At 39.9% G+C, this 13,690-nt stretch overlaps 1 protein-coding gene across 1 annotated transcript in view; it reads left to right on the top strand.

Annotated features, from left to right (window-relative positions):
* The window catches only part of CAMK4 (calcium/calmodulin dependent protein kinase IV), a 174,410-nt gene that overhangs the window by 75,498 nt on the left and 85,222 nt on the right, over positions 1-13,690 (top strand). The window contains exon 2 of the mRNA XM_052777728.1: positions 2,095-2,173. Coding sequence (XP_052633688.1) covers positions 2,095-2,173 — 79 coding nt within the window. The remainder of the gene's footprint in view (positions 1-2,094; positions 2,174-13,690) is intronic.

Below are 13,690 nucleotides of genomic sequence, written 5' to 3'. Positions count from 1 at the left end.
CTGACAATAGCATCACTAGAGACAGTGACTGCCCTCCATCACCACAGCAGCACCGAACACCTGGAGATGTGCACAGCAATGGTAATCTATTTATTTGGTTCATCAGCTGCACAGCTTATCTAATTGTGCCCTCAATCAAATAAAATAATTTCTAGGTTTGCTGCCTACCTAGTAAGAGCGTATGTAGACAAATGAGTTTAATGTTTATGTTGCACTCTGAATATGTGAAGCAGGGTACAAGAATGATTTGCAGTTTATGCAGTGACTTCCCCATTACAGTGCTGTAGTGAAATACTGGTGATATAAACTTTATCACAGCAGGTCCTTAAAATTTTATCTTTTAACATTTTTGGTTGTACTTAAAAGATGTGAGGGGTGTCTTAATGAGGTGGTGTATTTCTTTATTCTTGCTAAATAGAGCCTTTTGAGACTTGGCCAAGGAGAGGAGATCTAATTAAATTCATGTAATGATTCTGGGAGTCACTGAGGCTTGCAGTACTCCCACACATTTATCAATACACTGTTATGACAGACAAATCATTTTAGCATTTGAGACGAAGTGAAGATTACTTTATGTGTGTTTGATGCACAGAAGCCCTCAGATGATTGAGCTGCCTGACCCTTGCTGGAGGTGACCTTTCCTGATGAAGAGGTCTTTCTGAAATAAATCTTCTCAATCGAATGCCAGTTCTTGTGCTCACTCATATATCCATAAAAATATGGACATGCCTACTCAGAGCATTATCTAGCACCTGTGCCTGTGCTGAGGAGGGAGGAGTGCAGAGCATGCATAGCGATTTTGTACAGCAGTGCACCCAGAATGATAAACCTTGTATCATGGCTTTATTCATACAGTCAAACTTGGCTATAGCATTCCACTGCTTAAAAGAAATCTGCTTGTGTCATTGCAGCTTGTGGTTATCTCCTGTAGACATACTGAGATGGGTTTCTTCTGGTTCAGAGAGATCTGCAGTGCAATTTGGTGTGCAGTATATATGAAATCCTTCCACTGCAGAGTGGCTGTGTGCAGTTCTGCAATGTATGTTATTCGGGAAGTCATGTATGATAACGGGAGTCCCCGCTATAGCTTAAAAATCTGTAGCTATTCCAAAGTGCTGAGTCTTAGAGTGAGTGACAAATCTGAGGGCAGGAGGCTTCCAAAAATGCCTTAAATCCAGTGCAGACACATAGCACTTCAGTGCATCCATTTTGATGGGTGCTGGCACTGGGTTGCTCAGCAGGATCTAAAAGTAAATGTCATAGAATATAAAGGTATTTGAATTGTTTGTAACCATTATGCTTTTGCCAGAGGCTTTTCCCCTCTTTAGCTAATTCATAGAGTACAGGTCCCTTCCCTGATGGTAACAAGTAGAGCACAAGTAACCTCAGCCCCTGAGCCCATCTCTGGAGACTGTCTAGCCCAACCTCCCACTCAGAGAAGTGCCTTCCACCAGCAGAGCCATAATTTTATGTTATGAGTGCTCAGATTTAGCACATTCAAGTGAGTACGCCTTGAAGGCAACCAGAAGATGTAAGCCCAGTTCAGTTTTGCTATGAACAAGCCCCACCAGTTTCCACTGAATTAACCAAAAGTACTGCTTGTGCTATCTGGTGCCGAATTTGGCTGTTTGGGCAACTGGACAGGGAGCAGCACAATAACTGTCTCTTCTTTTCTGTCTCACTGCCCATTACTGCCATCAACAGTTAGTAAAAAGACCCAATGCAACTAACTGTTGCAAAGGTATTGCCTTAACAAAGACAAGGTATGTCATCACAGGTTTGGGGACAGATTACGTCCCTTGCTACCCAGTGGAAACCTCCAGGATGTGTCAGGAGCCAGAAAAGGTGTGACCAAGAGGCATCTAAAGCTCTTGCAAGTTCTGTTGGCTGAATAACCACCGAATTTCACTGGTTCAACAGAGAACAGTTTTTACACTGGTTTTTTTGGTTGCATCTGTAGGAAAAAAACAAGGTATTTTTGCCCAAACTGGGAGGAATAGAAAATGTAGTTTCAGCTAGGCAACTCTGTTTATTGACATATTCAAAGAGGCGTATGTACAACTATTCTTCCTTTTTTTTTTTTTTTAAATTTAGTGGGGCTACATCCATTGTCTACAGATGCAGGCAGAAAGGGACCCAGAAACCTTACGCCGTCAAAATGTTGAAGAAGACAGTAAGTCGTTCTATTTTATTTTGCTTTGGTTTGGGATATGTTTGGGATTTTCTCTGGGTTTTTTTCCATGCAGTTTCTTTGTGTGAGGGAAATGGGACCCCGCTAAGCTTGTATTTCCTGTGACTGAGCTTCTTCTTCTCCTCATCATTAAAACAGCTTTTAGAGGTAACAGTACTCTGTTAGGAATGCCTTATCCCCACAAATCTTGCTTGTACCTTCATCTGGTGTTGACTGTATAGACTTAGATTTGGGGAAAACTTTTAGACAAAAATGTCTTTTTCTTTCACTATGGGAAAGAAGCAGGTTCTGAATCATTTAAATGTTCTGTGATTTCATTTTGCTTTAATACATTGTTTTGCTCAAAAAATATCATTACATGATTTATCTTTTTCAGAAACTGATTAAAACACTGCCTCAAACTCAAGTAAAATTAAATACTTCACGGAGGTTTTTCCCCCCTATAAAATTGCAAGAGAACCAGTTGAGACATCACGTATTTTTAGAGCACCATAGATGTCACACTTCTACCACATTTATTTTTGTGTGTGTTACAAAATAGATGGTGGAAAGCATGAAGAGGGACTAGAGGAGAAATCCATTATTACTCTATCTAGTAATGGAGTGAGAGACTTCAAGCAGAAAGAGAGTGTGGGGGATAGGGTGGAGCAGTTCATGTTCCTAACAGGGGAAGAGAAATTTGAGAGGAAACAAGCAAGCTGTGAGGCATGGACATGTTTTTTATTCATGAGTGGGTTTGATTCCATTTATTCCAGTGTTAAATCATCCATTATTCCATAAAGTTCAGGAATGTTCACATGTAGCAACATAATGATGGGTGGGTAGGCGTAAACATGTCTAAATGCTGAATTAACTGGTGGTCTCTGTGCAAGACATAATGAGTGGGTTCCACATGAGTAAAGTGTTGGCATTAATTTGTCGTCTTTGAAAGTAAGGCAAAGTTTAAACTGGCACAGAAATTCAGTTGTGTGTGCTGCTTTTGAATTTGCATCTGGTGCATTGGAGGAAGCAGAGCATGTGGGGAGCTGGCATTGCTGCAGCCTACGCTCTGTCTTTCCTATGGAAATGCAGAGAACTTAATTTTTATCAGTTCTTTATGCCAACGATTCCCGTAATGTTTTAGGAGTATACCTTCTGATAATTCTAGTTCTGAAAAGCACTAGAAAGAATGTTATTGCTTAAAAGTATTTCTTTGCTCTTTTTTGGCCTTTGTGGAGATTAATTCATGTTCATAGTGGCCACATTAATACTAGCTCTATCTATTTGTATCTGAAACTATTCAATTTAGACTTTTGGCAGACATTGAAACACAGGTTTTTTTAAAAAGTGTAGGAAAAATGGCAAGCAAGTAGAATATAAGAATATGGTTATGTATGTAAATTGTTTGCACAGCAGCAATAGCTTGGCTTAATGCACTCTTGATTATATTAGCAGTGTGGTTAAGCAGTTCACGCAACTGAGTTGTTCCCAGTGTAATTAATACACTTTGGGATGTTTTGTTACGAGAACAAGTGATTCTGTTACACAACTGAGCTTATTTGTATAACTGAGAACATGGGAGGTGATACTGTAAGGATGTGCCACTGCTTGTGTCTGTGTGCCATGAGCTACTGTAGCTCTGTTCCAATTTGGAGACATAATTATTACCACAGAGACAGAACTAACTGTGTGTTACAGTGCCTCCACAGCAGGAGGCCTAATCTTTGCTCAGAGTGTCTTGGTGTAAAAATAACCAAGTGTGGGCCAAATCACATACCAAAATGTTGATTGGCTTAAGATTCCTGTTGGCTTTTTTTAAACAGTTAGAAAAAACAGATGGCAGTTCAATAGTGGAGGAGAAGTGATGGGAGAAAAAGAAGAACCTGTGACTGTTTGCTTTGATGCAAAGTCCCATTTCTTCAATTCCTTTTCTTAAGTGCACATAAGGGAGCTCTGAAGAGCACAGGAAATTAGAAGACAAAGGAAGATGGTGGAAAAGCAAATACTCCGTTTTTTCCATTCAAACTGACTGACTTTAAACACTGCACCAAACAAGAATAACTCTCTGAGGAAGAGTGTCTGTTAAAACAGGGTGAGGGTCAGGGAGGGGGTGGTCCAGCTTGTTTTGGAAGTGGTAACAAGTGATGTGTGATTAGGAGTCTGGTGACTGACTGGCAGCTCTGGATTTGTGAACGCTGATGACTACAGTACTGTAATGTGAAGTAAAGCATTAGAAGTGATTACTTTTGTCCCATGGGAACAGCCCAGATAAGAAACAAATGATCCTTTTGGATTGAAGTAGTGTGCTAGGAATAGACTGCAAGAAATATAAAATGCCTATCAGTGTTCTTTTCATTTAAATAATAAGATTAATTTTTCATTTTGCCTGACTAATGCATTCTCATTTGAGAGCAAATAAAATTTTGGGCAGGACATATCAGCCAGTGCTGAGAATACACATTTATGAAGAGATGTGAGTTCGTAGAAGATTCTTTAATTAATATTTCTTCACCATCTAGCTTAATAAAATAGTATTCTTAGATTATTTGCTTGGTTCTATTTGTTTTTTTTCTGATTGCTAGTAAGCCAACAAAGAGAAACAGGAGAAAATATGTTTATACAATCTTCTTTTGTCAAGAAAATGAAATAATTGGGGGGGGGTATTTAGAGGTTTAATCATTCTTAACCATTAATTAAAATTATACAGTTCCAAAAGGAGGAGAAAAATGCTTTTTTGATGGTTCAAAACTACTGAAACAGAATGCTTCAGTTCCCTCTTTTGTTTTGGTTTTGTCAAATTCAGCCCAAGTTTAGGAGTAGTTTTGAATCCTTTAAATTACACTTCTGGTGAATAAAATTTAGTTCAGAGAACACTTCTGGTTCTTACTCCTGAAGTGTCTGACTGTCAAAGTTAGGAAACTGACAGGCAAATTAGGACCATAACTTCCAGAGCAGCTAAAAGACAACTGTTAGAAGGGCTAAAGAAGTCCACAGAAAAATTGATGTATGTATTAGTGGGGAAAAAACTCTCACATAATGTACAAGAAATTAAATTTGGACTTGTTCTTAACAGATACAAAAAGAAATATGTTTATAAAACAACATCTATGGGACAGGTGAATAAGCATGCTAAATTATTGCCTTTGATTTGCTTATCCAACCTTTATGCTCAGTTCCTGAGCATAATTGAAATGTAGGATTGTATTATATACTCATTATTTGATTTTTGCTAGGTTTAGCAGATCTCTTAAATTCCATGCAGATAATAAATATAAAGGTTCGAATCATGTAACTGCAAATGTAAATTGCAAATGCAAACAATGTAAATGTAAATGCAATTTACAATGTAAATGTAAATGCAAACAACATATAGCATGTGGATCATATTGGAAGAACACAAGATTCCTGAAGGGAGCAAACATATTTATGTGCTGTTCGTGAAATGAAACTTCTCACCTGCAAACGTTTGCCTCCTTTTGGTGTGTTTTGAGAAAGATAGACAGCACATGAACTAGCGCCAGCCTGGAGATTGACTCAGTCTGGGCAGGTGAATGCCTTCCAAGAAATTAGATCCTCTGCCTTAAATTTCCTACCTGAGTCTGGACAAGTTGCTTTAAAAATAGTGAAGAGAACAGATGGCCTCTGTTCTGCGGTTTCTAAATTAAGGCACCAAGTGCCTGCCTACGTTATAGGTCTACCAAGTACTAACAACTGTAACTGAAGTAATTTGGGAGCTGCCATTGCAATAAAGCAACATGCTCTGTGGAAAGGAGAACAGGATGCTGAGCTGGGTTGTCTGGAGCCTAGGTCCTGGTGTATTCCCAATTCAGCCTGTGCTGCTGACTGAGGTATTTCTTTTTAGTTCAACTTTCTCATCCATAAAAATGACATAATACTTATTTGATTTGCTTCTCAGCAATGCTTTGAAGGATAGCCTGGTTAATATTCCTACATTTTAATTGATAGGCACTATCCTCTAAGAGTGATTAAGTATTATGAAATATTAGGCCCTCTGTGTCTCCATCAATGAGGCATGCAACTACAGAGACTGTTTTGGAGAATTCTCATTTTGATTTCATTTTTTTCATGTGTGGGCATCCTCCCTCACAGGGTTTGTGATGCTTAACTAATACTTCCTCAGTACTTTAATTAAAATCAGTATTTATGAAGCAGCATTCTTCTTGCAGACTGGCTGATGTTCAAAATCAGACAAACGTTCAGGCACATGAACTTTTTCTCAGATCAGAGACAGAGCAACAGTTTTCAAGCAACACATACGCTGGAAATAGTTGTGCTGGGATTCCTCTAATTGTTCTAATTGGTTAGACAATTTGAGAACAACAAATAGTTTGTCTGTGGAGCAGAGGGGAGTGTGAGCAAATGTAAAGGTAACAGGCTTCCCTCCTGGGTAAGTGGGATTGGATATCTAGAGTTAGGGCCTGAAGAAGATTATAATGTTCTATAAAGGCATATATATAAAGTCTCAGTTGCATTCATGTTTGCAGATATATGCATAGATATATATATATTTATACACACGCATGTATATTATATACACATATACACAAACATATATATACACACACTATAACATATGTATTATAAACTATATATATTTGCAACTATACAGAGAGTATAGTTGGCTGGATTTTTCATCTTGCAGTGAATTGGTGGCATTAAGTGGTAATCAAGAGGCTCATGCAGATGTTTGGTCTGTTTTCTTGGAGGGGTGCTGCTTTTGCTTGAGCCTTCCAAATTGATTGAGAAGGCAAGTGCCACGGCAGGGGGTGGGGACTGTGTATCACACTTGGAGGGAGTCAGAATTAGTAAATTGGTCTTTCATTGACTTTTGGAGAAAAAGATGTATGTTTGCAGCTATAAAATGAAAATTTCCATTTGCTGCCATGTGGCCTTACAGGATTTACAATTTGAGTGCCTCCTGCCTCCATATGCCTGTTTCTCTATAGACTTTATAATGAGACTCTCTCTCTCTCTCTCTCTCTCTCTCTCTCTCTCTCTCTCTCTCTCTCTCTCTCTCTCTCTCTCTCCTGTGGTGCAGTAATTGTCAGTACTCTTACTGGACTGACATCTGAGAGTGGTGAAGTTTAGCAGACATACCTGGTCCACAGAGAAAGCAAGAGCCTAACAATACTCCAATTTGTCTGAAGTGCTATGGCAGTATTCTTTTTTCTCCAGATGACGGATGTTTGGAATATATGTACCTATATATGTATATTTAAGGTCAATTTTTTTCTCACAAAGCTGGTATTAATTAACACATTGCATTAATGTGCAATGCAATGCTCTAATTTTTTTCAAATTTTTCAAAAAGGAAAAAGAATAGTGTCATATGTAAGTCTACATGAAAACAGTCAACTGCACATCAGTACTTACCGTTAAAAAGGTATGTCAACTAGCTCACACATTCTCTTCTGCTATTCATTCACACACACACACACATCACATATGCCATTGCTTGGTAATTGTTGGGAAATGGTAGTTTCTTAATTACCACTCCATCTGCAGTACTAGCTATTATATATGTAGATTACTTTATTTTTCCTGGTTAGCTCATTTTTGTCACCCATGTCATCATCTCATTCATGTGCATTTCACACTGTTACGTTTCTTCTGAAAGATGAAAAAAATATTTAAGTGAAAATTATTTTGAATAAAGAAATAAGGCAGTAAGGCTTTGAGTTTTCCACTGCTTATATCCAGTTTTCCCTCATACATACTGGCTGCCACAGTCTGACTCACTACCTTCCAAAAGAAAGAGCTTTTAAGTAAAAGTTAAGTCCATCAAATGCATAGTGTCTAAAGAAGAACAAGAAAGTTCAGTTTACATAAATGCCCTACAAAAGAAGAGAGAACTGAAAGATTTTTTTTTCCTGCAGTAAAATACCAATAGGTTTTTGCTTTAGATGCTATGAAATCAAACACCAGTTAGTCAAAGTGGAAATTTTACTGAAAAATAGCTTTGTAATATGCTGGTTTAGTCCTTGGAAAGCAAAAAGTGGTTTTTGTCTGTATTGATAGGACATCCTTTAGAAAAGGAAAAAATCCCATTCTGCAATTGAAAAAAGCCTGTCCTACATACATAAGGTTATTTAACATGTCATCTGCATTACAATGTATTGTATTATATCACATTGTAGGGCTGGTGATGTGTAAAAATCACTTAACATAGAACAATATTTTTTACCTGTCGCCATTTAGATTGAATTGCTGTGCTCTGCCTGAGTAAGTCATACCTTGGGTTAAGATTTTAAGAACAGAGAGTACGTATTACATTTCTTTTTTCCTTACTCTGTTTAATTTATAGGTAATTAGCTAACACTCATTTCTGGTATTCACAGCTTATTTTTCAGAAATACAAAGATGAGCTAATAAAAAGAGGAAAATATAAAGCTCAACTCATTGTTACACACTTCAAGGAAGCTCAACCTACTGTATACATTGTATTGTTGAACAAGTAGTTCTGAGAAACTAAATAATATCCCTTAGATGATTAATTCAGTAAAAAAAGAGAAACAAATGACACATGTTTAGCTTTGAATAACTTAACAGGAAGTTTCATGAAATGATCTGAGCCACACATTTTCTTCTAACAACCCATCCATGCAGATTTTTCTCCCTTCCTGCCTGCAGTGATTTGTCTTCTCCATGGCTTTAAGCAAGCCTAGAGGAGCTTTGTGTGTCGCGAGTGCACATAAATGTAGAGAGGCAAGACAGGGAATAAGAATGAAATGTGTTGCTGTGTGAGGATATATTTAATGCCTAAAGCAAAGACACAACCCTGCAAAAGGGCTGCGTGAAGGTGCAGAGGTAAATATTAGGCTATCCTGAGATTATAGTCCTTCTCTTTAGAAACCCTTCATTATTTACAGCCTGTTAAAGAAATCTGGAGACGTGCCTTTGATGGAGCTGTACTGCAGGGAAGACAGGGCTTCTCCATAGATGGGTGGTCTGTGAGGCTTGTGCTGGGGATCTCTGAAACTCTTCTCCCTCTGCACTTTAGGAAGTTGTTGTTTTTAAGAAATGTATGCTGTGATCCTGTCATCACAGTTGTGACAGTTACTCATTTGAGCGGAGAGAGATTGAGCTTATTCTATGCTGTCAAGCAAAGAATTAACAGAAAACTGTCTGCATGCAGAAAAAATGAAGAGGACAAAAGATGAGAAACCACAGTGTTTTCTCAGTAGTGGCAGTTCAGCTGTTGGAATAAAACAGGCACAATGTACAACTTAAAACATAGCATCCTGGGTTTATTTCTCTGGCCTGAAGCTGAGTTCTCTGTAGCCCCTTAGAGAGGCAAATGTGAGGTCTATAAGAGAGAGGCTTTATTTTATCAAGAACTCTGTAATCAGGATGTACTCACTTGACAGACTGGTTACCCTGGCATATTTCAAGATAAAATATATCCTCTTTGGCTGAGGTGGTCTCCTTTTGTCTTATGTCCTTTAAGAGAAAGACCAACCACATGTAGGGAGGAATGGAAAACCAAAGGTGGAAACTGACACAATAACTGTGTAAGTGGCACAGCCTTTGGGTTCCGGTTACAGAAGCTTCTTTGAGAAATCATGAAACCAGCATCACTGTCTGATGTCCATGAGATAACGTCACTGGGTCAGAGCATCTCTTAAGACTGGAACTAAGGTTCAGTACAACTTTCTAAGCTGAATATTGTGATGGCTGATGGCTGCAGGACTAGTGTGTGTGGGTGAGGATCATCCCAAATTTTTGCCAAACTAAACTTGCTCTCTGCTCGAATCACTTAGGAAGGGCTTCCTTCAGTGAAAAAAAACCCAAACCCAAAACAAAACCAAAAAAAACCCCCAAACCTGAATAAATAAAAAATAACTAAAAACATGTTTTCCTACAAATGTAAAAAAACCCACCCCACTTTCTTTGTTATTCCTCCCCCTTTGTTTTAAGCAGCCTTCAAATACTACTGTTTGTTTCCAGCAAGCTATTCCATTATACTTTGTATATATTGAATGAACAGATGTTTGAAACTCCAACTGGGCATGCTTTCAGTAGATATAGTTGAAAACAGCTGGAAACATTTCCATAAGTAATAAGAAATAGCATAAATAAGATGGTTTGATTTGTATTTCAGTCCTGTGGTATTCAAGTCACTTTCATTTACAGTTTTTTTGAGTGAATTCTGATTTCAAATTTATTTTAGAATTGCAAAGATTACATGATATATTAACTTCTGAGGACCTCTAAGCAGTACTCTCAGGAATATCAGCCTGCAGAAATTTAGATTCTGTCTGCAAGATACATAACACTCATATAGGTTTTAGCTCTTTATACACTGATAAAAGAATAGTGCTACAAGAAGAAATAGCATCATAATAATTGTAGGTTTCTAGATTGAGTAACAAATATAGTAGGTATAGGATTTGAATGTAATAATATGAGAAAATACAAAGTCAAAAGAACTCTGTGATGTGGCTTTCAAGAATTTGTGGGAAAAGTTCTAATTCCTGCAGATGAAGGCCCTAATTTCTACAACTGAGAAGCCAAAAATCTGTTAATCAGAATGCCAGGAAAATTATTCATTTCACCATTATAACTAATTTCAGTTATTCTTTTTGTGCCATTACTGTGTTACAACTGCAACACCGCAGTGAGAAAATATGTTAGCATTTCCATGTTTTATGGATGAGGGGCACATGAGGTACTAAGGCTAGGAGCTAGATCTGTAAAGTATTTGTATCCAGGCAATTAGTACCACACTTCATAACACATCAATAACTACCTCCTGCATACTTTACTTCACAGGTAAAATTTGCCTTCTCTTCTCCAGGCTAAACAGAGCCAGGTCACTCAGCCTTTCCTCATAGGAGGAACACTCCAGTCCCTTCATCATCTTGGTGGCCTTTCGTGGGATTCTCTCCAGTGTGTCCATGTCTCTCTTGTACTGGGGAGCCCAGCACTGGACACAGTACTCCAGGTGTGGCCTCACCAGCGCTGATCAGAGGGGACAGATCATTACCCTCAACTTGCTGGCAAGACTTCTTTTAAGGTAGCCCAGGATACAATTAGCCTTCTTTGCGGCAAGGACACATTACTGGTGCATGCTCAAACCTTGGTGTCCACAAGGATCCCCCTTCTGCCAAGCTGCTTTCCAGCTGGGCAGCCCCCCAGCATGTACTGGTGGCTGACGTTGTTCCTCCCCAGGTGCAGGACTTTGCACTTCTCCTTGTTGAATTTCATGAGGTTCCTGTCAGCCCATTTCTCCAACCTGTCCAGGTCCCTCTAGTGTATCAGCCCCTCCTCCCAGTTTGGTGTCATCAGCAAACTTGCTGAGAGTGCACTCTGCCCCATCATCCAGCTCCTTAATGAAGACGTTAAACAGGATTGGACCCAGTATTGACCCCTGTGGTACACCCCTCGTTACTGACCTCCAACTAGAATTCATGCCACTGATCACGACCCTCTGGGCCTGGTTTTTCAGCCACTTTACTGTCTGCTTATCCAGCCCATACTTTAACAGCTTGTCTATGGGGATCTTATGGGAGACAGTGTCAAAGACATTACTGAAGTCCAGCTAGACAATATCCACTGCTCTCCCCTCATCTATGAAGCCAGTCATTTCATCGTAGAAGTTTCTCAAGTTGGTCAAGCATGACTTGCCCTTGGTGAATACTCCTGATGCCTGACTTGTCCTTCATATGCCTGGAAATGGTTTCCAGGATTAGCTGCTCCATCACCCTCCCAGGGACTGAGGTGAGGCGGACCTGCCTGCAGTTCCCTGGGTGCTCCTTCTTGAAGACATGAGTGACATTTGCTTTCCTCCAGTCTTTGGGTACTCTTCCCAGTCACCATGATTGACCACAGATTATTGAGAGTGGCCTCACAGTGACATCTGCCAGCTCCCTCAGCACTTGTGGGTGCATCCCATCAGGGCCCATGAACTTATGTACGTTCAGTTTGATTGAGTCTTCCCTGACCTTATCTTCTTCCATGACGGGTACATCTTCCTTGCTCCAGCCTTTCCCCCTGGTCTCTGGAGCCTGGGATTCCTAAAAGCTGGTCTCCCTAGTAAAGACTGAGGTGAAGAAGGCATTCAGTATCTCAGCCTTTTCTACGTCCTCTGTCACCGGGTCCCTTGCCTCCTTCAGCAGCAGGCCCTGCCCTTCCTTTTGTCACCTGTCTACTTATAGAAGCCCTTCTTCTTGCCTTTGACATCCCTTGCCATATTCAATTCCATTTGGGCTTTAGCTTTCCTAAATTCATCCCTGGATGCTCGGACAATATTTCTGTATTCCTTCCAGGTTACCCATCCTTGCTTCCACCCTCTGTATGCTTCCTTTTTGTGTTTGAATTTGGCCAGGAGCTCCTTGTTTATCCACACAGGCCTCCTGGCATTTTTGCCTGACTTCCTACTTGCTGGGATGGTCTGCTCTTGAGATTGGAGGAGGTCATCCTTGAATATTACCAGCTTTCTAGACCCCCACTTCCTTCTAGGACCTTATCCCATGGGACTTTTCTAAGGAGATCTTTGAAGAGGCCGGAGTCTGCTCTCCAGAAGTCCAGGGTTGTCCTCTTGCTTTTCACTCTCCTCCCTGCCCTCAGGATCCTGAACTCCAGCATCTCATGGTCACTGCAACCAAGGCTGCCTTTGATCTTCACATCCCCAGTGAATCCCTCCTTGTTGGTGAGTACGAGGTCCAGCAGAGCATCTCTCCTGACTGGCTCCTCACTCACTTGGAGGATGAAGTTACTATGAATGCGCTCCAGATACCTCCTGGTTTGCTTGTGTCCTGCTCTGTTGTCCCTCCAGCACATAACAGGATGCTTGAAGTTCCCCATGAGGACCAGGTCCTGCAAATGTGATGCTGCTTCTGTCTGTAGAGTGCCCCATCCACTTGTTCTTCTTGATCAGGTGGCCTATAGCAGACACACACTATAATGTCGCCTTTTACATTGTGTGTTATGTCACCTAAGAACTTGTGTGTTATAAGCCAGGTCTTCTTCCTCCCATGTAGTGGATATGTGAAATGTGATTTAAAGAGAGACAGCTTTATTACCACTGAGCTTCATACAGAGCTTGTTCGTCCCAAAGTTTATGAAAGTATGGTCAGAGTATTGCAGTTGTAATAAGGACCTCAAAAAACTTAGGTTGAAGGTCCCAGATGATAGTTTCTTATCACTGAGTAGCTAGACCTTACCAAAAGCTGAAGTTGCCACAGATTTTACCTGCAGTAACATAAGAACCTACAGGGTCCTCAGGGGTTGCAGGTTTTTTTAAGTACAGAAAGTGCACCCCAAATCACACTTTATGCATCAGAAGTGGTTTTTAGGTCTGATTCTGTGTGATTTGCCAAATCTGCACATGAATTCAGTGGCCATAAAGGGAGACATAGATGAGTCTCCTGAAACTCAAATACTCACCTGTTCTGGTTCAAGTTTACATAGCTTACAATTGCCTCCTTTCAGCATCTCCTCCATTTACTCCTAAATTGTATGAAGCATCAGGGAACACAGGATCAAATATGGAAGGCA

This window comes from Harpia harpyja, chromosome Z (assembly GCF_026419915.1).
Source record: "Harpia harpyja isolate bHarHar1 chromosome Z, bHarHar1 primary haplotype, whole genome shotgun sequence".
Classification (NCBI taxonomy): domain Eukaryota; kingdom Metazoa; phylum Chordata; class Aves; order Accipitriformes; family Accipitridae; genus Harpia; species Harpia harpyja.
Note: the sequence above shows the minus strand (reverse complement) of the source record. Positions and strands in the feature narration are given on the sequence as shown.